The sequence below is a fragment of the Anthonomus grandis genome, chromosome 1, assembly GCF_022605725.1.
Source record: "Anthonomus grandis grandis chromosome 1, icAntGran1.3, whole genome shotgun sequence".
NCBI lineage: Eukaryota > Metazoa > Arthropoda > Insecta > Coleoptera > Curculionidae > Anthonomus > Anthonomus grandis.
In genome coordinates this window covers 45,631,656-45,649,465 of record NC_065546.1, presented here as the reverse complement: position 1 = coordinate 45,649,465, position 17,810 = coordinate 45,631,656, and the positions used below count along the sequence as shown (strand labels likewise).

General features: G+C 33.9%; 1 protein-coding gene across 2 annotated transcripts in view; it reads right to left on the bottom strand.

Annotated features, from left to right (window-relative positions):
• LOC126740238 (uncharacterized) overlaps positions 1–17,810 on the bottom strand; it is a 77,735-nt gene that overhangs the window by 55,286 nt on the left and 4,639 nt on the right. For both annotated transcript variants that reach the window (XM_050446211.1, XM_050446288.1), the window contains exons 6-9: positions 12,501–12,896; positions 9,255–9,561; positions 8,917–9,106; positions 1,082–1,343 (exon numbers count right to left, since the gene is read on the bottom strand). In XM_050446211.1, the coding sequence (XP_050302168.1) occupies positions 1,082–1,343; positions 8,917–9,106; positions 9,255–9,561; positions 12,501–12,896 (1,155 nt within the window). The remainder of the gene's footprint in view (positions 1–1,081; positions 1,344–8,916; positions 9,107–9,254; positions 9,562–12,500; positions 12,897–17,810) is intronic.

Here is a 17,810-nt window from a genome sequence, read left to right as displayed (position 1 = left end):
ATTCACTAGGATAAATTTTCTGCAAAATACAACTATTAATATTAACTAAAGCCTCTAAACAATAAGGAAGACATATATTTAAATCTTTAATACAAATTTCATCAACTCCCATTGCATTACTTCCAATGTTTTTTATAATATTCGCAGTTTTTTCCTCATCAATTAAATTGATATAAAACTCTTCCTGATTAACATTTAGTTTATTATTTTTGTAGAAGTCAATTTTTTCATTTGAGGTTGATTTTGTAAAAGCCACGGAGTTAGAAAAAAATGAGTTTAGGACTACTGCATTTTTTAGCGGTATTCCAAAAATCTTTACCTTTTTTTAAGGAAAATTGTTTGAAATATGCCGTTTTCTCTCTACTTATGGCATGTTTAGTGAAATTTCGAAGCTGTCTGTAGTAATTTAAATTCCCAGGAGTTTTCTGTTTTAAATATTTGTGACGTGCCTTATCTCTAAGTTTCATTAAAAATTTTATATTGCTCGTGATCCAGGGAGTAAAAAGTTTCTCTTGTAATATTGTAGTTTTAAAAGGTGCATATTTATTAATAAAGTAAGTAATATTACTTTTTAGTATTGCAATTTTTTCACTAATATTATAAGTATAATATATATCATGCCACGGGAGTTGTTCTGCCTCATTTTTAAAAGCTATGGTATTAGTTTTTGCATAGTCACGATATTTAATAACTTTTTTTATAATAATAGTAACGTACACCTAAATATTTATCTTCTTTTAGGAGTAAAGTGCATTTTTTAACTATCTTACTGCTTACATTTTTGACAAACAGTGATTGTAAAAATCACTAATTGTGGCAAAAATACTGCCTAACGATTAAAAGCTCAAGAATAAAGAGGTCAAAACACACAATATCCCAAACACTTTTTTAATAAAAATTGTGGTTCCTTCCTTTAACTAACACATCATCAGAACTGATTTTTGGTCTGATTAAGTCGTAATCACGCGAAACATATCACCATAATTTGAATTACAAAATGTCAAAGTGGCACTGTGGATTTTAAGCGTTTATTTTATTGTGCTTGAACGTAATGCCGAAAGTGTTTTTTAAAAGTACTTACCGTCAAAAATATGTTTATTTTTAAAATCGTCCGGATTATCTGGCGCCGGCATCGCACCTTTCCTCTTACTTTTTGGATGTTTTTTCATGCTTAGTAGTCGAAACTGTTCGTATCCAATGAGGAGAATCCCTCCCTGGGTTCTCCACGCGTGAATAACTTTCTGTCTGGCCACCAGCGTTTTATGGCCGTCGTTTAGGACGTGAATATCGAAATTTCTGGGACGCACCTCGCCGTGGGCGTTTAGAGGACTTCCAACAGCATTCTGAAAATTTTAAATAAATTTAAGTTTAAAAATCATATCATAAAGTCCTAATTTATTATTGTTTTCAATTGGAGCGAATTAATAATGATTTAATAGCTATAATGGAAACTTGGCTAGATGAGTCTATTTAGTAGCGAACTTTTTTCTACATTTAAGTATAACGTGTTTTTTGCAGAGAAAAATTTAAAGAACTAGGAAAAAATTAGGGCTGGAGGCGCTTTGTTGGCTGTTGGCCACAAATGTCACTATTCTGTTTCGCACTTTATTGACAATAAATATCTCTTGCTACAACTTGACTTATTTAAAGTTAAGATTTCTGCTCAACATTCTGTAACCTACTTATTCGTGTTACATTTCCCGCCACCTGTATCTTTCAGGAACCTTAAACTTTTTTAATTTTTTTTTGTTGAACTTTTTTGTTTTCTTTTGTTAATTTTTAAGAAAAATATTTTTATCTTGGGTGATTTTAATTTATCAAATTATACCTCGCATCAAGATAAAAAGGTATGTCATAATTTAAGCAATTGTATTTTGTTACTTTATACTTCATGGAATTTTTTAATCTTACACAGTGCAATGTAGTAAAAAATTTCAACGATCGAATTTTAGACTTAATAATGGTAAACTTTAAGAGTTGCCGGGTAATAAAATCGCTTGATTTACTCATACAAGAAGATGGTATCCAGCGCTGTGAATAGATTTAAAATTAAAAAATAGGCAAAGCTATAATCACAAGAACGGTTTTGCAATACATTTTTAAAAAATGTATAGCTTTCGTAAACCAAATTTTTATGTATACTCGACTTAACTATACTGCGAAATCCCACCGTTTCAAAGAGAAAATACCCTTCTTGTTTTTCAACTATCATAATAAAAAACATAAAAAGGAAAGCAAAGTTACATAGAAAGTGTATAAACGATAGAAATACAAAGGCATTAATTGGTATTATAACGTATAAGACCAAAGGGGAGAGAAAGTAAACTCCAAGTCTCATAAATTAAGCATCTATTAAAGGTTACGCGTTTGGCCGCATTAGGGCATCATCAGACCTAAATAAAATTATCAAAATTAAATGATACAGAACAGAACGCTAATTACCAGGAAAGACATACCTATCTAAATACAAAAACCACATACTGACTCACACTAACATAAATAAAAAAATATATAAAATAAAATAAGTTTACACCATTTTATTTATTCATATATTTTAGTCAATAACGATACACGATGGTGTAAACTTATTTTTTTTATGTTAGTGTGAGTCAGTGTGTGGTTTTTGTATTAAGATAGGTATGTCTTTTCTGTTAATTAGCGTTTTGTTCCGTATTATTTAATTTTGATAATTTTATTTAGGTCTGATGATGCCTTAATGCGGCGAAACGCGTAACCTTTAATAGACACTTGATTTATGAGACTTGCACTTTTTTACTTTTTCTCCCCTTTGGTCATATACTTAAGTCTCTTTGAGAATAATGGATGATTATTTTGAATTATAACGTATAGGCGAGAAGGGGGCACTTTGTTACGGGGGCAAGTTGTTACGGTAAAATTTTACAAGGTAGGCAAGTGGCACACACACAGCTAGTCTATATTTTGCTGGATTTTGGCCCTACCGACCCGCCATCTATGTGCCAACGTGGATACTTGGGCGTCACATGCTTTTACGTTGATATTGTGTTTAATGTATTTTTGGACGCAAAATTGTACCGGTGTGTGCCTTCTTTTGTGCTTAATTGTGCAAAATTGGTAAGTAGTATAAATATGATACAAAGCCTATATATTTCTCCTAATTCGTGCATATTTGCTTTTAACTTATTCCTGCTATTTACCAAAAATTGTGGATCTAACTTCATTTTGTTCTCGTGGGGATAGTTGTTACAATTACCGAAGGGCAGGTTGTTACTGTAACAACTTGCCCCATTTATTTTTAAAGGGGAATTAAATATTTACACTTCTCTATAAATGGTTTTTTGTTGTTTTCAGATATGTAAATATGGTGCGCACGTATGTCAAGAAAACCACGAGAGGGTATATTTCAACCGAACAATTTGAGAGGGCGGCACAATTGGTGTTACAGGAAAAAGTGTCAATTAGGGACGCCGCTGCTCGATATGCAGTAAATTTTATGACTTTACATCGTTATATTAAAAGAACGTCTGCGGTAACTACCATTAATACCGACACTAATAAACGCTTAGTCGGTTACGCTAAACACAGAAAAATATTCAACGATGCAGAGGAAAAAGAACTCGCGGAATACACCGAGCATTCTGCTAAAATTTATTATGGGCTCACTACATCTGATTTACGGAAGCTTGCTTTCCAGTTTGCAACGGCAAATAATATATCTATTCCCGATAACTGGAAGGAAAAGAATATAGCGTCAAAGGACTGGCTATTTGGGTTTTTAAAAAGGCACCAGACCTTGTCAGTCAGGACACCTGAGGCTACTAGCATAGGCCGTGCTACTGCCTTTAATCGCCATAATGTGCAACAATTTTTCAATAACCTTGGCCAAGTTTACGATAAATATAAATTCCAGCTTCAAGATGTCTATAATATGGACGAGACTGGACTTACTACTGTCCAAAGACCTACAAAAATCATAGCAAAAAAAGGAATTAAGCAAGTAGGGGCCATCACTTCTGGGAAAGAGGTCAACTTGTAACCATGGCATTTTGAAAATCAAATTAGAATTAACGGATCTAGAGAAAATTGGAAATTGATGCGTGACTTAGATATTTATGGGTCATCAAAAAATAGTGCGATTCCGGGGCGTTGGTCTGCAGAGGATATTAACAACTATTTTGTTAATATACCACAAGTTGATGCGGATTTGTTAAATTTTTACCTTAATAATACATTATCAAAGGCCAATGTTTTTCATTTCAGATTACCTAGCTACGGATCAAGAAGTTAAAGATGCTCTTTTTCAAATTAAATCAAAAGCCATTGGAGATGATGATATTGGTATTGATATGTTGCTACTTTGCTGTCCTATAATTCTCCCTGTAATAACACATTTAGTAAACTATAGTATAGAAAAATCATCTTTTCCTGATAAATGGAAATGCTCTTTGGTAACACCTCTTCCTAAAGTAAATAATCCTGTAGAATTGAAGGACTTACGCCCGGTTAGTATACTTCCTACTCTTTCTAAGGTCTTAGAAAGAATTCTTAATATCCAGATAAGGGAATATGTACAAAAATATAATTTACTACCGGAAGTGCAGTCTGGATTTCGACCAGTATACAGTTGCTCGACGGCGCTTTTGAAGGTCACAGATGATATTATTCAAGCTATCGAAAATGACGAACTAATTGTCTTTATTCTTCTAGACTATTCAAAAGCTTTTGACAGGATAAATCACACTCTTCTTTTGGCAATTTTAAAATATCTGGGTTTTAATATACATTCATGCACCTTAATTGCTAGTTATTTACAAGGTAGAAGTCAAAGGGTAAAATTGAATGGTAAATTGTCCAATGCAAAACAGCTTTTATTTGGTGTTCCACAGGGATCCATTTTGGGACTCACAGAAACATTGTTTAGAGCTCAATCCTTCTAAATCTCAAGTTACTTTTTGGTAGAAACAGGGCACAAAATTCACAATTACCTAATATTAAATTAACGTTAAATGACGAAAGCCTTATTGTCAGCGATTTTGCTAAGAATTTGGGCCTAATTTTAGATAGCAGTTTAAGGTTCACTCAACACATTAATATGTGTATAAAGAAAGCCTTTATCACTTTAAAACTTATATTTAAGCAAAGACACTTATTAACAACTTCAATGAAAAGGATGCTCTGTGACTCTTTAGTGCTTTCCCATTTTAATTTTGCAGATGTAGTATATGGACCATGTTTGCTAGAAAGAGATAAATACCGTATCCAACTAATACAGAATCATTGCGTAAGGTTAATTGGGGGTCTGCGGGGCAGGGAACAGGGAGTATCGGCTAAATTAAGAGAGTTGAACTGGCTTAGAATGGATGAGAGGCGTATTTATCACTCAATAGTTTTAGTTTATAAAATAATAGCAAGGAAATGTCCAGAATATTTATACAAAAAAATTAAGTTTTGCACTGAAATACATAACTTAGATCTTCGCGACAAAGGCTCTATAACCATACCACGTCACTCCACGTCTATCTTTGAGAGATCTTTTATTTATAATATAGCGAAGCTTTACAACAGGATTCCAAATAATTTGAAACATTTGCCGGAAGTGTCTTTTAAAAGAAAAATTAGGTCTTACATTAAATATTTGATGTAGTATATTATGATGTTTTATAGTGGCTAATCTGATTGCAATAATGTTTAGGGTGTAGTACTTATTGATATGAAATAATAAACTCACGAATTTACATATAATTTGCTTTTTTTTATATAAATTATAGTACCTATGTAAATTGTTATGTAGTTAGTTTTAGCTTAAGGTATAGGGTTCAGTTGAGTGAGCTATAAGCTAGACTGCGCCGTAATAGACCTTAGCAATAAGTTTATATCTTTGTATTATATGGGAAAATAAAAGTCATTATTATTATTATTATTATTATTATTATTATTATTAGCAGTCAACGCAAATGGCAACTTTATTCCTCCGTTTTTAATATTCCTACGGAAGAAATTCAAGGATTTTATGGTAGCAAATGGGCCCCCAGGTTGCGTTGGCGCATCACATTCCTCCGGATGGATGACTTGCGAAAATTTTTTATTGTTTATGAAACATTTCGTCCAGTTTGTCCGATGCAGCAAAGAGAAACCTGTATTGATGGTCTGAGATAATCATGACTCCCATTTGTCGATCCCCGTATTGAATTTTTGCGAAGCAAATGGGGTCGTCCTTGTCAGTTTCCCGCCACATACATCCCATAAGCTTCAGCCCCTTGATAGGACTGTGTTTGGCCCACTTAAAAGATATTTTAATAGTGCTGCACATGGATGGTTAAGATCTAACCCAGGTAAAGTCATGAGCATCTATGATATACCTACCGTTTTAAAAGATTCGTTTTCCCTTGGTGTTTCACCTCACAACATACAGAAGGGGTTTAATGTAACTGGAGTTTGGCCCTACAATAGAGACGTATTTCAAGATGATGAATTCTTGCCAACAGAAGTAACAAACAGGCCATTGCCGGAAATTAATAACACAAGAGTGTAATTGGAACCTACAACAACTGCAGAAACTCAAATCGAAAAACACAGGACGCCATCTCCACAGCCTTCTACAAGCTCCGCCTGTAACCCAGTGATAGATAGACCTTTTGACACAGAAATAGTCGCCCGAAGAACTCAAACCTTACCGCAATGGCAAAAAAATTGAAAGGAGGTCGGAAGAAAAGAGTTTTTGCAATTTTGACAGACGCGCCGATTAAATCGGCTTTAGAGGAGGAAGAAAAAGCAAGACAAAGAAAAAAAAATGTGGGAGCAACTAAAAGAACAATAGGAGGTGAGTCAACAAGTGGAAAAAAGAAAAAAGGGCAATCTAAGGAAAAAAATATTTTAACAAAAGAAAAATCAGACTCTGAGAGCTCGGAAGAGGAGTCGACGTGTCTAATTTGTTTAACTCCATTTTCCGAATCGAGAAACGAACAGTGGATCCAATGCACTGCTTGTAAAAGATGGGCACATGTTGCTTGTGGCGACGATAATGATTTTTATGTTTGTATTCACTGTTGCTCCGATACGGACTAGTTTAAGATGTTTGATTTTATTATATTTTGAGCAACACTTTTATTTCTTTTGTGTAACTGTTTTTTGAAATGTTCCTTGACAATAAATGTTAATTCCACGCCATTTAGTTATTCCTTTACCTTAGTTTATCCTGTAACATCTTAACCCATTGACTGTAACAATTTACCCTGTGGAGGGGCAAGTTCTTACCATTTGCAAAATAAATTAAAATCATAATTACAAACCCATTTGATATGGTTTTAATATATTATTATTGATATCATACGAGCAAATATGTATACTAACTCAACTAAGTAATAAGCTTCGTCTGAAAAATACACTATTGAAAAAATAAGTTACGGGAATGAATTTTGTAACAACGTGCCCCCTTCTCCCCTAAATTTAAATTACCGTTTAATTCAACCGTTCAATTTAAGTTACCCTAAATATTTTTGGAACTTTGTTAAAGGTAAACAAAATCTTTTGACTGTATTTGGTTGTATGAAGTTAAAAGGTCGAGATTTAAATAAGTCAATTTAAAATGCATTTGAGATTTTTTGAGACTGTCTTACTCAATTCTTAATAAAGTAACTGTAAAGTAGATTCTCTGCCATACACATAAACAGTATAACTGAAGAAGAGATTTTATTGGCGATTCGTGCCCAAGTGCCCTACCCCATTTTGCTCGTCAGGTACGCGAATATTTGAATGCGGTATTTCCCAGACAGTGGATTGGTAGAAGGGGTCCTACGAAATGACCTGCAAGATCCCCAGATCTCACACCCCTGGATTTTTTTCTTTGGGGGCATTTAAAATTAAAAGTTTATAAAGAGAAACCGCGCAATTTAAATGATCTAAAATATAAAGTTAGATATGAAATTAATGAAAATACTCTTAGAAATTTTTTGGATGCGTTTTTAAATAGACTAGCATTTTGCCAAGAAGTGAATGGTGAGCATTTTGAAAACACTAAATAAAATAATTCAAATATTTAATTCGTTGAGTTTCATTTATAATTTGACGTACATTGATTTCTTTTGACACGTATCATATTTTTTATGTTTGCAGAAAAAGGGAATTAAAAAGTAAGAATAGAAAAATGAAAATAGCTTTTTTTTTTCTATTTTTAGTAGAATAAGTTTGAGAGGCTTTTAAATTCATAAAAGCAGCAATTTTCAAAACCGCGTATCTTAGAAACGGTTGAATAAAAGTATGGCATGTGATACATCAAAATGTTTGTGTAGAATCCAAAAATGTAATCACATTCAGCGTGTTCCATTTAAAAAAAGATAGTTGGTATTGACCACGGCTACATCAGACAAATGTATACAAAATTTTTGTTGAAAAAGATGCGCAACCAAAAATATTAATTGACGTGTGCGAACATTTTTTCGAACACGCTCTCATTTATTTTTTATTGAATTTGTTCCATACTTTTGCCGTTCACTGTATATATCTAATTAATCATTTACTTTATATTGATGAAAATTATTTGAAATAAACTATTATTATTATTATCTTAATAATAACGGTCGTCACCAAATGAAATTAAAAAACTCAAAAAATTTATGCTACATCAAACAACGTTTCATAATCAAGGTTATTGCCTTTGTATTTTAATTCGTCTAGTTTGTATTTTAATCTATAAATGTATAGTTTTAATTATAAGAACTTATAAAGAAGACTTTTTAGAATTTTAGATAATCAATATTATACACTTTTATTTTATTGTAGCCTTAAACGGCCTGTGATGGGGTGTAACCAGTAGACCCAGAAACTAGTTAGCTATTAAAGAAAGTATTGTGCGAAAACATCGTTCCGTATTTCATTTGTGAAAAAATGAACTCACGTTTATTCGCCATTCAATGTTTAAATCGGATTTTGCATATTTACCTCGGCTGAGGGTGTCCACATATTAAACTCCGCCATCCAATTCTGCAAAGTATTGATTGGCATAATGCACAAAATCGTTTTGCACGGAGTATAACGTAAGAAAACATCGGAAAAAGTGACGATCTGTAAGGTTTTTCCTAGTCCCATGGAGTGGGCCAATATACAGCCAAAACCAGCCATAGGATCAAACCTTAAAAACAAATAAAAACACCCGTGTTAGAAATATAAAATAATCAAAAGTTATTCGGAAATTTGATCGTTTTTGGCCACAATTATGCAGAAAATTACACCTTCAATAATTCAACTAAAAATTGACGAAAAAATATATAAAAACTTACTTAGTCACAGTTTCGATGATGTTATCATACAAAAATCGCACGCCGCCAATTTGGTGAGGTTTTATGATTCGCGCGATCTGCGGGGCTACAAACACGTCGGGTTCGTCATCTGGATGTCCAACGTTGACCAAAACTCGTCCCTGCTCGTCCGGTTGGTTAAATTCGTCGTTGGTATGCATCCCGGAGTTGCTAGGATCATCCGGTTCGTCTTCCTCTTCGGCGTTCTGATCGGCTTCGGACTCAGATACGACTATGCAGTCATCGTCCGATGAAACTTCGATTGTTGATTGCTCGTTTGGGGCCTTTCCTTTAAGAGGTAAATAAATTGCTCTTTAGTGCCAACAACAAATTGAAAATGAAGAACAACGTCAGGGCACTAGTAAAAACTTAGGGTTAATCTTTGGGTACTTAAGAAGAAACAAAGATATACAGTGCATCCCAAAAGTTATGTCTAAATTCATTTAAAATTCAGGGGTGTGTTCGAAAAAAAACGCTCGGACCCGTCGATTTTTATTTCAAGTTGCGCTGATGCGCGTTGATGGTCGTAAAATAAATTACGACCATCAACTTCATTTTTTCAAATGAAAGCACCTTTTTTTATTTCATTTTTGAATTTCGCGTGGAATTCTACGTATGTTTCATGCATCATGTCCTATACCTAAAGTCAACAGTTACCGAAAAAAAGCCGATTCATGTAACAAATAAGAAAAGAACAAAAATTAAGTTAAATGTTCAAAATGGTTGCCATTCACGGCTTGACAATATCCAAGGCGATCAATGTCTCGTTGCACATGTTCAATCATTTCCGGAGTTATGGCGTGCACTTCTCTGCGAATTCTCTCTTTCAAGTCGTCTAGATTATTTGGCCTATTAACAAATACCTTCGATTTGAGGTATCCCCACAAAAAAAAAGTCCATTGGTGTTAGGTCAGGCAACCTAGCAGGCCATTCGATGGGTCCTCTCCTTCCTATCCACCGATTGGGAAAGATTTAATCCAAAAATGTACGCACAGTGGCTGCATACGTAGTGCGGAGTAGCGCATATATTTACATTTTAAAATACCATACCAAGAATGGTATTTTAAAATGTAAGAAGTTAGTTTCAAAATAAAAAAGTTAAGGTAGCACTTGATTAATTTGGTAATAAATTAACTTAAGGCATTTTTAAATGATTTTGAGTGTAATAAAAAAAAGAAATAAAGAATTTTTTAAACGTAAACAAATTCTTATCATAATTGAAAATACAATTATGATACTTACTTTTGGTCAATTTTTACAGAAACGGTGATATTTAGCGACTTTTGCTGAGAGCACCTTTCTTATGCAAAAGAGCAGAAATTGAAGTCTTAGAGAAATGGGGTTAAATTTACTAAATATCCCTCTGGTTTCCACACCCCTGGTTAAAAATTATTTTTATTTAGTAGGTTTAAAAGAATAAACGTACTAACAATAATATATGTCCCAAAATTGGTTGCGGTAGCTAAAGTAGTTCCGAAGCTATAAGACCTAAACTAGTTTTTAAAGGTTATCTGCAAAGAGCTCTAGCTCTCTGAGGAAACATTTCCGGACCCATGTTCATATGTTGATTTGTTGCTTGACTAATAGATATACTTTGAGTCCAAATGTGCATCTTAAAAAGTGTATTTGCACAATTGTTAAACCTCTTCACATTTTGTTCAAGATGTCATTGAAAACTTCTGTATTTCCTGACAGATGGAAGTATAGTTTTGTAATCCCTGTTATTAAGAATGGGGAAAGGAGTGAGGTCAGAAACTACAGAGGTGTCTGCATTCAGTCCTCTATTCCCAAACTCTTTGATAGCTTGGTAAGTGATCAAGTGAGGTGGATGCTCCGAAATTTAGTCAATATGCATGAGCATGGCTTTTTTTCTAGTCGATGGACAGTCATAAATTTGTTGTTATATCAAAATAGGCTAGTCAAAGCTTTGGAGAAACAGGTTGACTCATTTTATACAGATTTTTCAAAGGTCTTCGATCGTTTGATTTAAGTTTTGGTGCCGCTACTCTCGATTAAATCGCAAGTTTTATTATGGGTCATCAGCAGAGGGTGAAAATAGGTTCTCTTTTATCTGATGCAATTTTTGTTACCTCAGGGTTACCTCAAGGAGAAGATTGTTTTCTTTAATTTATTTTGCAAATACTATCTTTACTTGCTTTCAGCACAGTTTTGCTTTGGCTTTCGCTGATGCCTTTAAAATTATGAAAACAATTCACTGTCAAGCGGATCAGACACTTTTGCAGGAAGACTTGCCAATTGGTGTAGGGATAGTCTGAATGTGTCAAAGTGCTGTTTTATTAGCTTTTATAAGAGGGTCAGAAAACACACTACTTCCTATCTTATTGATGAGAACAGTTAAAATATGTAACCAAAGTAAGAGATTTGGGGGTCATTTTTCAAAAGAATCTATCTTTCAGTGAACATCTGAACGAAATTACAGTTAAATCATCAAAAATGCTTGTATTTGTTCTCAGGCATTGTAAGAATTTTTCATTGGATACTGTAAAGGGTGTCGATCGCTTGCTAGTTCGTTCTAAGCTTCAATATGCCTCCTATATGCTAGTTTGGTCACCTTATCAGGCAGTACACAACTTGACCGTGGAAAGAGTTCAGCATACATTTTTAAGATTTTGCGCATTTAGGATGGGTTTCTTTATAGGCTATAATATTCGTACATAAGCTAATTAATTGTTACATAGATTGTGGCAGCTTGTTGGAGTGCATAAACTTAGATTTACCAGCTAGGATTAGAAGAGGTGCATAACAATCTTTCCGTATTCCGTTTCACCCTACTAGCTATGGTCAAAATTCTTCCATAGATCGTAACTGCAAACTCATAAATAATTGCAACATTGAAGTATCTGGCCTGTCAGTGAATTTATTTAAGAAGCAATTGGTCAATTCTGTTATTTAGTTTTAATGTTTGAACCTTTCAAGTTTATATCTTGGTTTATATATTACATATTTTTGTAATTTGAATTGTTTTTATTATAGTACAGAGGATTAGTTTTGGGTTTTTGTATTAGTACTTATGATGCTTATCTTGAGTAACTTTAAGTTAGCTTGTAGAATGCTGTTATTATATTGTTAACCTAGGTAATGGGGTATCCAGTTATTAACAAATAAAGAAATATTATAATATTATAACTTTTATGATGTGATAACTTTTATAAATTGGATTATGTATTTGTAAAAATGACCATAATATATTGTATATTATAATCTTACCTTTTCTTCCTCTCCTTCCCGCCGGCGAAAACATCCTACGCCTCTCCTCGCTCTCACTATCGCTATCGCTTTGATGGGGCCTGGCAGGCATGAACGGATGGCCCCGTTTATGCATCGGGGAAAACCTAAACGAAGACGGAAGATGCCCCATGCCTCTACCCCTGGGCATGTGCGGTTTGGGATAACCCCTGGGCGCCCCCATGGGTCCCATCATTCCCATGGGACCCATGGGCGGTAGTCCGTGCATTCCCGGATACCGCGAATGGGCCGATTCCGGTTTCGGCATTTTGAGAAATGGATCGAACGGGGGCCGCGGCACTTTCGTTATCGGTTTGGTTTGGCCGTTGGGCAGTTTCATTAGAACGGTGTCGCCTATCCTTGTTTGATTTGCCGCACCTAAACCGTGACAAAAAAAAGGATAGAACATGATCTTATTTTCTATTTAGGTTTTTTATTTATTGACTCGTTTAGATGTTATAATTTAATTGTTTACGTATACAGGGTGTTCGGCAGAAAGGTGGCCAAACTTAAAGAAGTGATAGAGCAGCTCAAAACAATAAGAAATGTTCCTATAAAATTTTGTCAGAAAATGCTTTGTTAAAAAGATACAGGGTGGTTAAGTTTTACATTTTGCTAAATTTATCCCTCTGTATTTTAGAAGATAAGCATTTTGGAGCATATTCAAATGTAAGTATAGCAAAGCTTTGATTTATTTTTATATCAAAAGTAAATTTAGTTTTTTTTTACCGAAGAAACATTTAATTTTTTAGGCCATTTCTTTCAAATTCTAGATAGCACTGAAAATCGTTTTTAGAAATTCTAAAAAAAACATTATTCTTTATTAATAATTCTAAAAAATTGTTTTTCTTGGATCAAATAAAGAATAAGTTTTCACGAACTTTGCTCAAAATTGCTTAACTTCTAAAATACAGAGGGATAAATTTAGCAAAATGTAAAACTTAACCACCCTGTATCTTTTTAACAAAGCATTTTCTGACAAAATTTTATAGGAACATTTCTTATTGTTTTGAGCTGCTCTATCACTTCTTTAAGTTTGGCCACCTTTCTGCCGAACACCCTGTATACACACAACCAAACTTCAATAGAATTAGCCAGTACAACAATGAAACATTCGATAAACATTTTTTTTGTTTCAAGCGATGAAGTAGAAGAGGTAGACAAACAAAATAAATAAAAATATTTGTCCTGGCAGTGTCGATTTTACTGTTTCAAAAAATACCGTGCATCGTGGTTATCGGTAGTCCAGAGAAGAATTATTGCTCTGCAAAGGCTAGACTCCGCGCTATCAAACCTATTCCAAAAGAAAAAGGAGGTACTGAAAGAACTTCTTTAATTCCCATTCCACAAACTCTAACAAGTCAAGACTTAGACAAGTAATTCCATTACATAAAAAAGGAGATTCAACTCTTCTGGAGAATTATAGACGGATAAGTCTGATTTCTTCGTTCTGAAGAGTCTTTGATTCAGATTTATGTTTCAGTTTGTTAAATTTCTTTGATGGTCAGAAGCTAATAAGCGAGACTCAACATGACTAAAGAAAAGGAAAGAGCGTGGAAACCACTGTCTATGGTTTTCTGAAAAAGATTTTCTTAGCAATGGAAGGAAAGAGCACTGCAATGGGACTCTTCTTGGACCTTTCCAAAGCTTTTGATATTATAGATCATGCAATATTTTTGGAAAACTGGAGAGGTATGGTGATAAAGGGACCACAGGATCAGATAACATTTATCACACAGAAAACGGTTTGTTGCTGTTCATATTAATATCTTTTGAAGATATGTGTGAGTGACTCTAGCAAGAGCAAAGAGTTGGTTTGTTAAAAATAAACTCACATTAAATCACGATAAGACACAATTTTTCTGCTTTCCCACATTTCAGCTTTCAAAGTAGTATCCTAGACTCAATAGAGTTAAAGGCTAGTGAGATCACTCTAATTGACACTACAAAATTCCTGAGAATGCACATAAGTCAAAACTTAAATTGAGACACACAAATACAAGAACTAAACAAAAATCTAATCTCTGCTATACGAATTCCTAAAAAGCATTTAAGTTTGCAATCTTTAGCAAGAATTGGGGTAATTTTTTGGGGTGAATCTAGTATATTGAATGTTATTTTTCTTACACAAAATACAACAATTCAAACAATTCAAAATATAGCAATTAGAGTTTTCTGGAGAGGAAAATTCAAAAAAATTAGTTTGTTAACTGTGTATACTTTATATCTACTTTATCTATTTTTGAATGTATTATTTTTCTTGTAAAAAATCAACAGAAATTTCAAATATTTGAAAATTTACACAAAAATTATAACACACACCATAAACTATAATATACCTCCACTTGAACCTTATAGCTTTGAGGAATTCAGGAACTGTAATATTATCTAAACTTCTGATTGTAATTGCAATTTTCATTTTAAATTTTTTGTCAATTATTTGTTTGTTGAAAAATTTGGTTGTTTTGTCTTTTTTTTAATGCGTTTGTTACTTATTAATAATTCTACATAGAAAATGTTATACCTTTTACATTATATGAATAAGAAAATGAAATTATTTACCAAATTAAAATGTATTTTGATTTTTGACTACCAGTCGTTTAGCTGTGCAATATATATACTTTATGTTTATACTTAAGTTTTATATTGAATGTCTCTTTGAATAAAGAAGTATTGGACTGAATTGTCAAGGGTATATTGATTTAGTTTTTGCAATCTGTAGTCAAGCCCTGGAGAGCTAAAAAAAAACATGCTTTATTGTTATTAACAAAGAAAAATTGTTCTAAACAAAGCTACCTTAAATTACTACCACTAAACTTAACCACTACACCCCATACACACTCGAGTTCCAAAACAAACATCAGAAAACAATAAATTTTTTACTTAATGTGGAGGAGGGGATTGGAAGATTTAGATCGTTCACTTGACGCGTTAAGTATCTTGGATTTGGGGTTATAAATTTAAAGCGATTTGCAAAAAGTAAGCAGACCACTTCCTGAATGTAGAGGGAGAAGATAGTGTGTATGCCCAGCCTAATAAATAATGGGCGACAGCAATCTCTTGGTTTAGCCCCACAGATGTAACGTACAGCACGCTTCTGTAAAACAAGCAGCATTTTTGTAAAAGGTAGGCAGCTGCATTACCCCAGAAGCAAATGGCATACCTAAGGTGGGATTCGATTAATGAAAAATATACAGATCTTTCAAACTGCATGCCAAGCTCCAGGAGAGCCGCTCTGACTGCAAAACAACCTGCAGACACCTTTTTGCAAGTACCAAGGATATATTCTTCAAATCTGAATATACCCAAAAATTTTGTATTATCAAACTGCTGAACTACTGAATTAGAAAAAGGCACGTGGTCTAGAGCACGCTTAAAACACAATAATTTGGTTTTTTGAGGATTTAGTGACAGCAAGTTTGATTCAAACCAGAGATTTACTGCCTGAAGATCAGTTGCTAATGTAGTTGGCAGAGTATCTGTGTCTGGGCTGTGCCAAAGAAGTGTGGTATCATCGGCAAATAGAGTAAATTTCCCCCGTACATTAAGATTGGTAAGATCATTTATGTATAGGAGAAAAAGTATAGGCCCCAAAACTGAACCCTGAGGAATTCCCAAGGTGATAGGATGGTAATCAGAGTACTTAGATCCTACAAGCACTCGTTGTTGCCGATCTTGCAGATAGGAAGCAAACCAAGAAGATGAAACTTCCCGAAATCCATAATGATGAAGCTTCCGCAGCAGAATCCTGTGGCAGACACAATCGAAAGCCTTCGACAAATCACAAAAAACTGCCCCCGAAACTCCACCAGCATTTATCTGGGAGTAAAGTTCATGAAAAAAATTAAACATGGCATCATTGGTACTGGTATTTTCACGGAAGCCAAATTGAAGTCTGGTGAGGATGTTTTTGGACTTTAAAAAGGACATTATTCGAGTTTTAACCAGTTTTTCGATTACCTTTGATAGCGTAGACAAGAGAGAGATGGGACGAAAGTTGGAAGGATTATCAAGAGCTCGACCCTTGTGAATTGAGATAACTTTAGCTGATTTTAGGCAAGATGGAAATATCCCCTTGCTACAAGAAAGGTTAATTGCGTCAACTAGTGCCTTTAGCGCCGTTTCTGGAAGGTTGAGAAAAATCTTAGCTAAAAGGTTGTCTTCTCCAGTTGAATTTTTATTTTTTTCAATATACAGAATATCCTTGAGTTCGTTTAGGTTTGTAGGTATAAAGAAGAAGGAATTTGGAACATGATTGGCTGGCATAAAGGAAAGAGGATCCACAGAAGGGTTCAAATTTTGCTGAAGTTGTCGAGCAATATTAGAAAAAAAATTCTTAAAATCATTGGGAGAGACTTCAGGGCATTGTCTTGACTGCTTACCACAATTGTGACGAATATCATTAATAATTTTCCAACTCTCCTTATATTTGTTAGATGGACCACTTAAACGGTTGGAGTAGTAAGTTTGCTTAGAGATTCTTATCAAACGACGATACAGGGCTCGGTAAGAATTGAAACAGTTATGAAAAACTGGAGAGTCAGTGAACTTTGTTATTGTGTGAAGAGATCTCAGATTTCTTGAAGATACTTTCAGACCCCTCGTGAACCAAGATTTTATAGGTTTGGATTTCGGTTTGATTTTAATCATTGGGAAGGAAGCATCAAAGAGCTTAACAATTTTTGTGTGAAAGGAAGATAAATCGAAAATAGAATTCCAGGACTCAAGAGCTGAAAGTTGACGAAACTTATTAAAGTTATTAATACCAAAAATTCGACCATATCGCTGTGCAGATACACTACATTCCTTTTGTATATTTGCTATTTTACATAGTATAAACTCATGGTCTGATAAAGCAGAATTTGCGACTGTACACTCCACGGAGTCTTGGAAAATTAAAACAAATATAGTCAATAGTGGAGCTTGTTGACTGTGTTATACGAGTAGAATCTTTTACATGCATATGTATATTAAATGCCCCCATTAGATGATCGAGGCGCAGAGTAAAGACAGAATTTTTATCATTAATGTTGATATTAAAGTCTCCTGTAAGCGTTAACTACGTAAGCCGCCGATGGAATTTCAAATAAAAGCGCCTCTAATTTTAAAAAGAATTCGCTGAGTTCGCTAGTTCTGGTGAAAGTTACAAAATGTTTCCTAGAAGGTGTTTCTCAGTTTTGGAAAGAGGTCTTCTTTCTCACCAGATCTTAATCCTATAGAGCACTTATGGGATAACATCAAAGAAAAGATTAGAGCTTGCCAATATAAAAGAATAAAATTTTCAGAAAATGT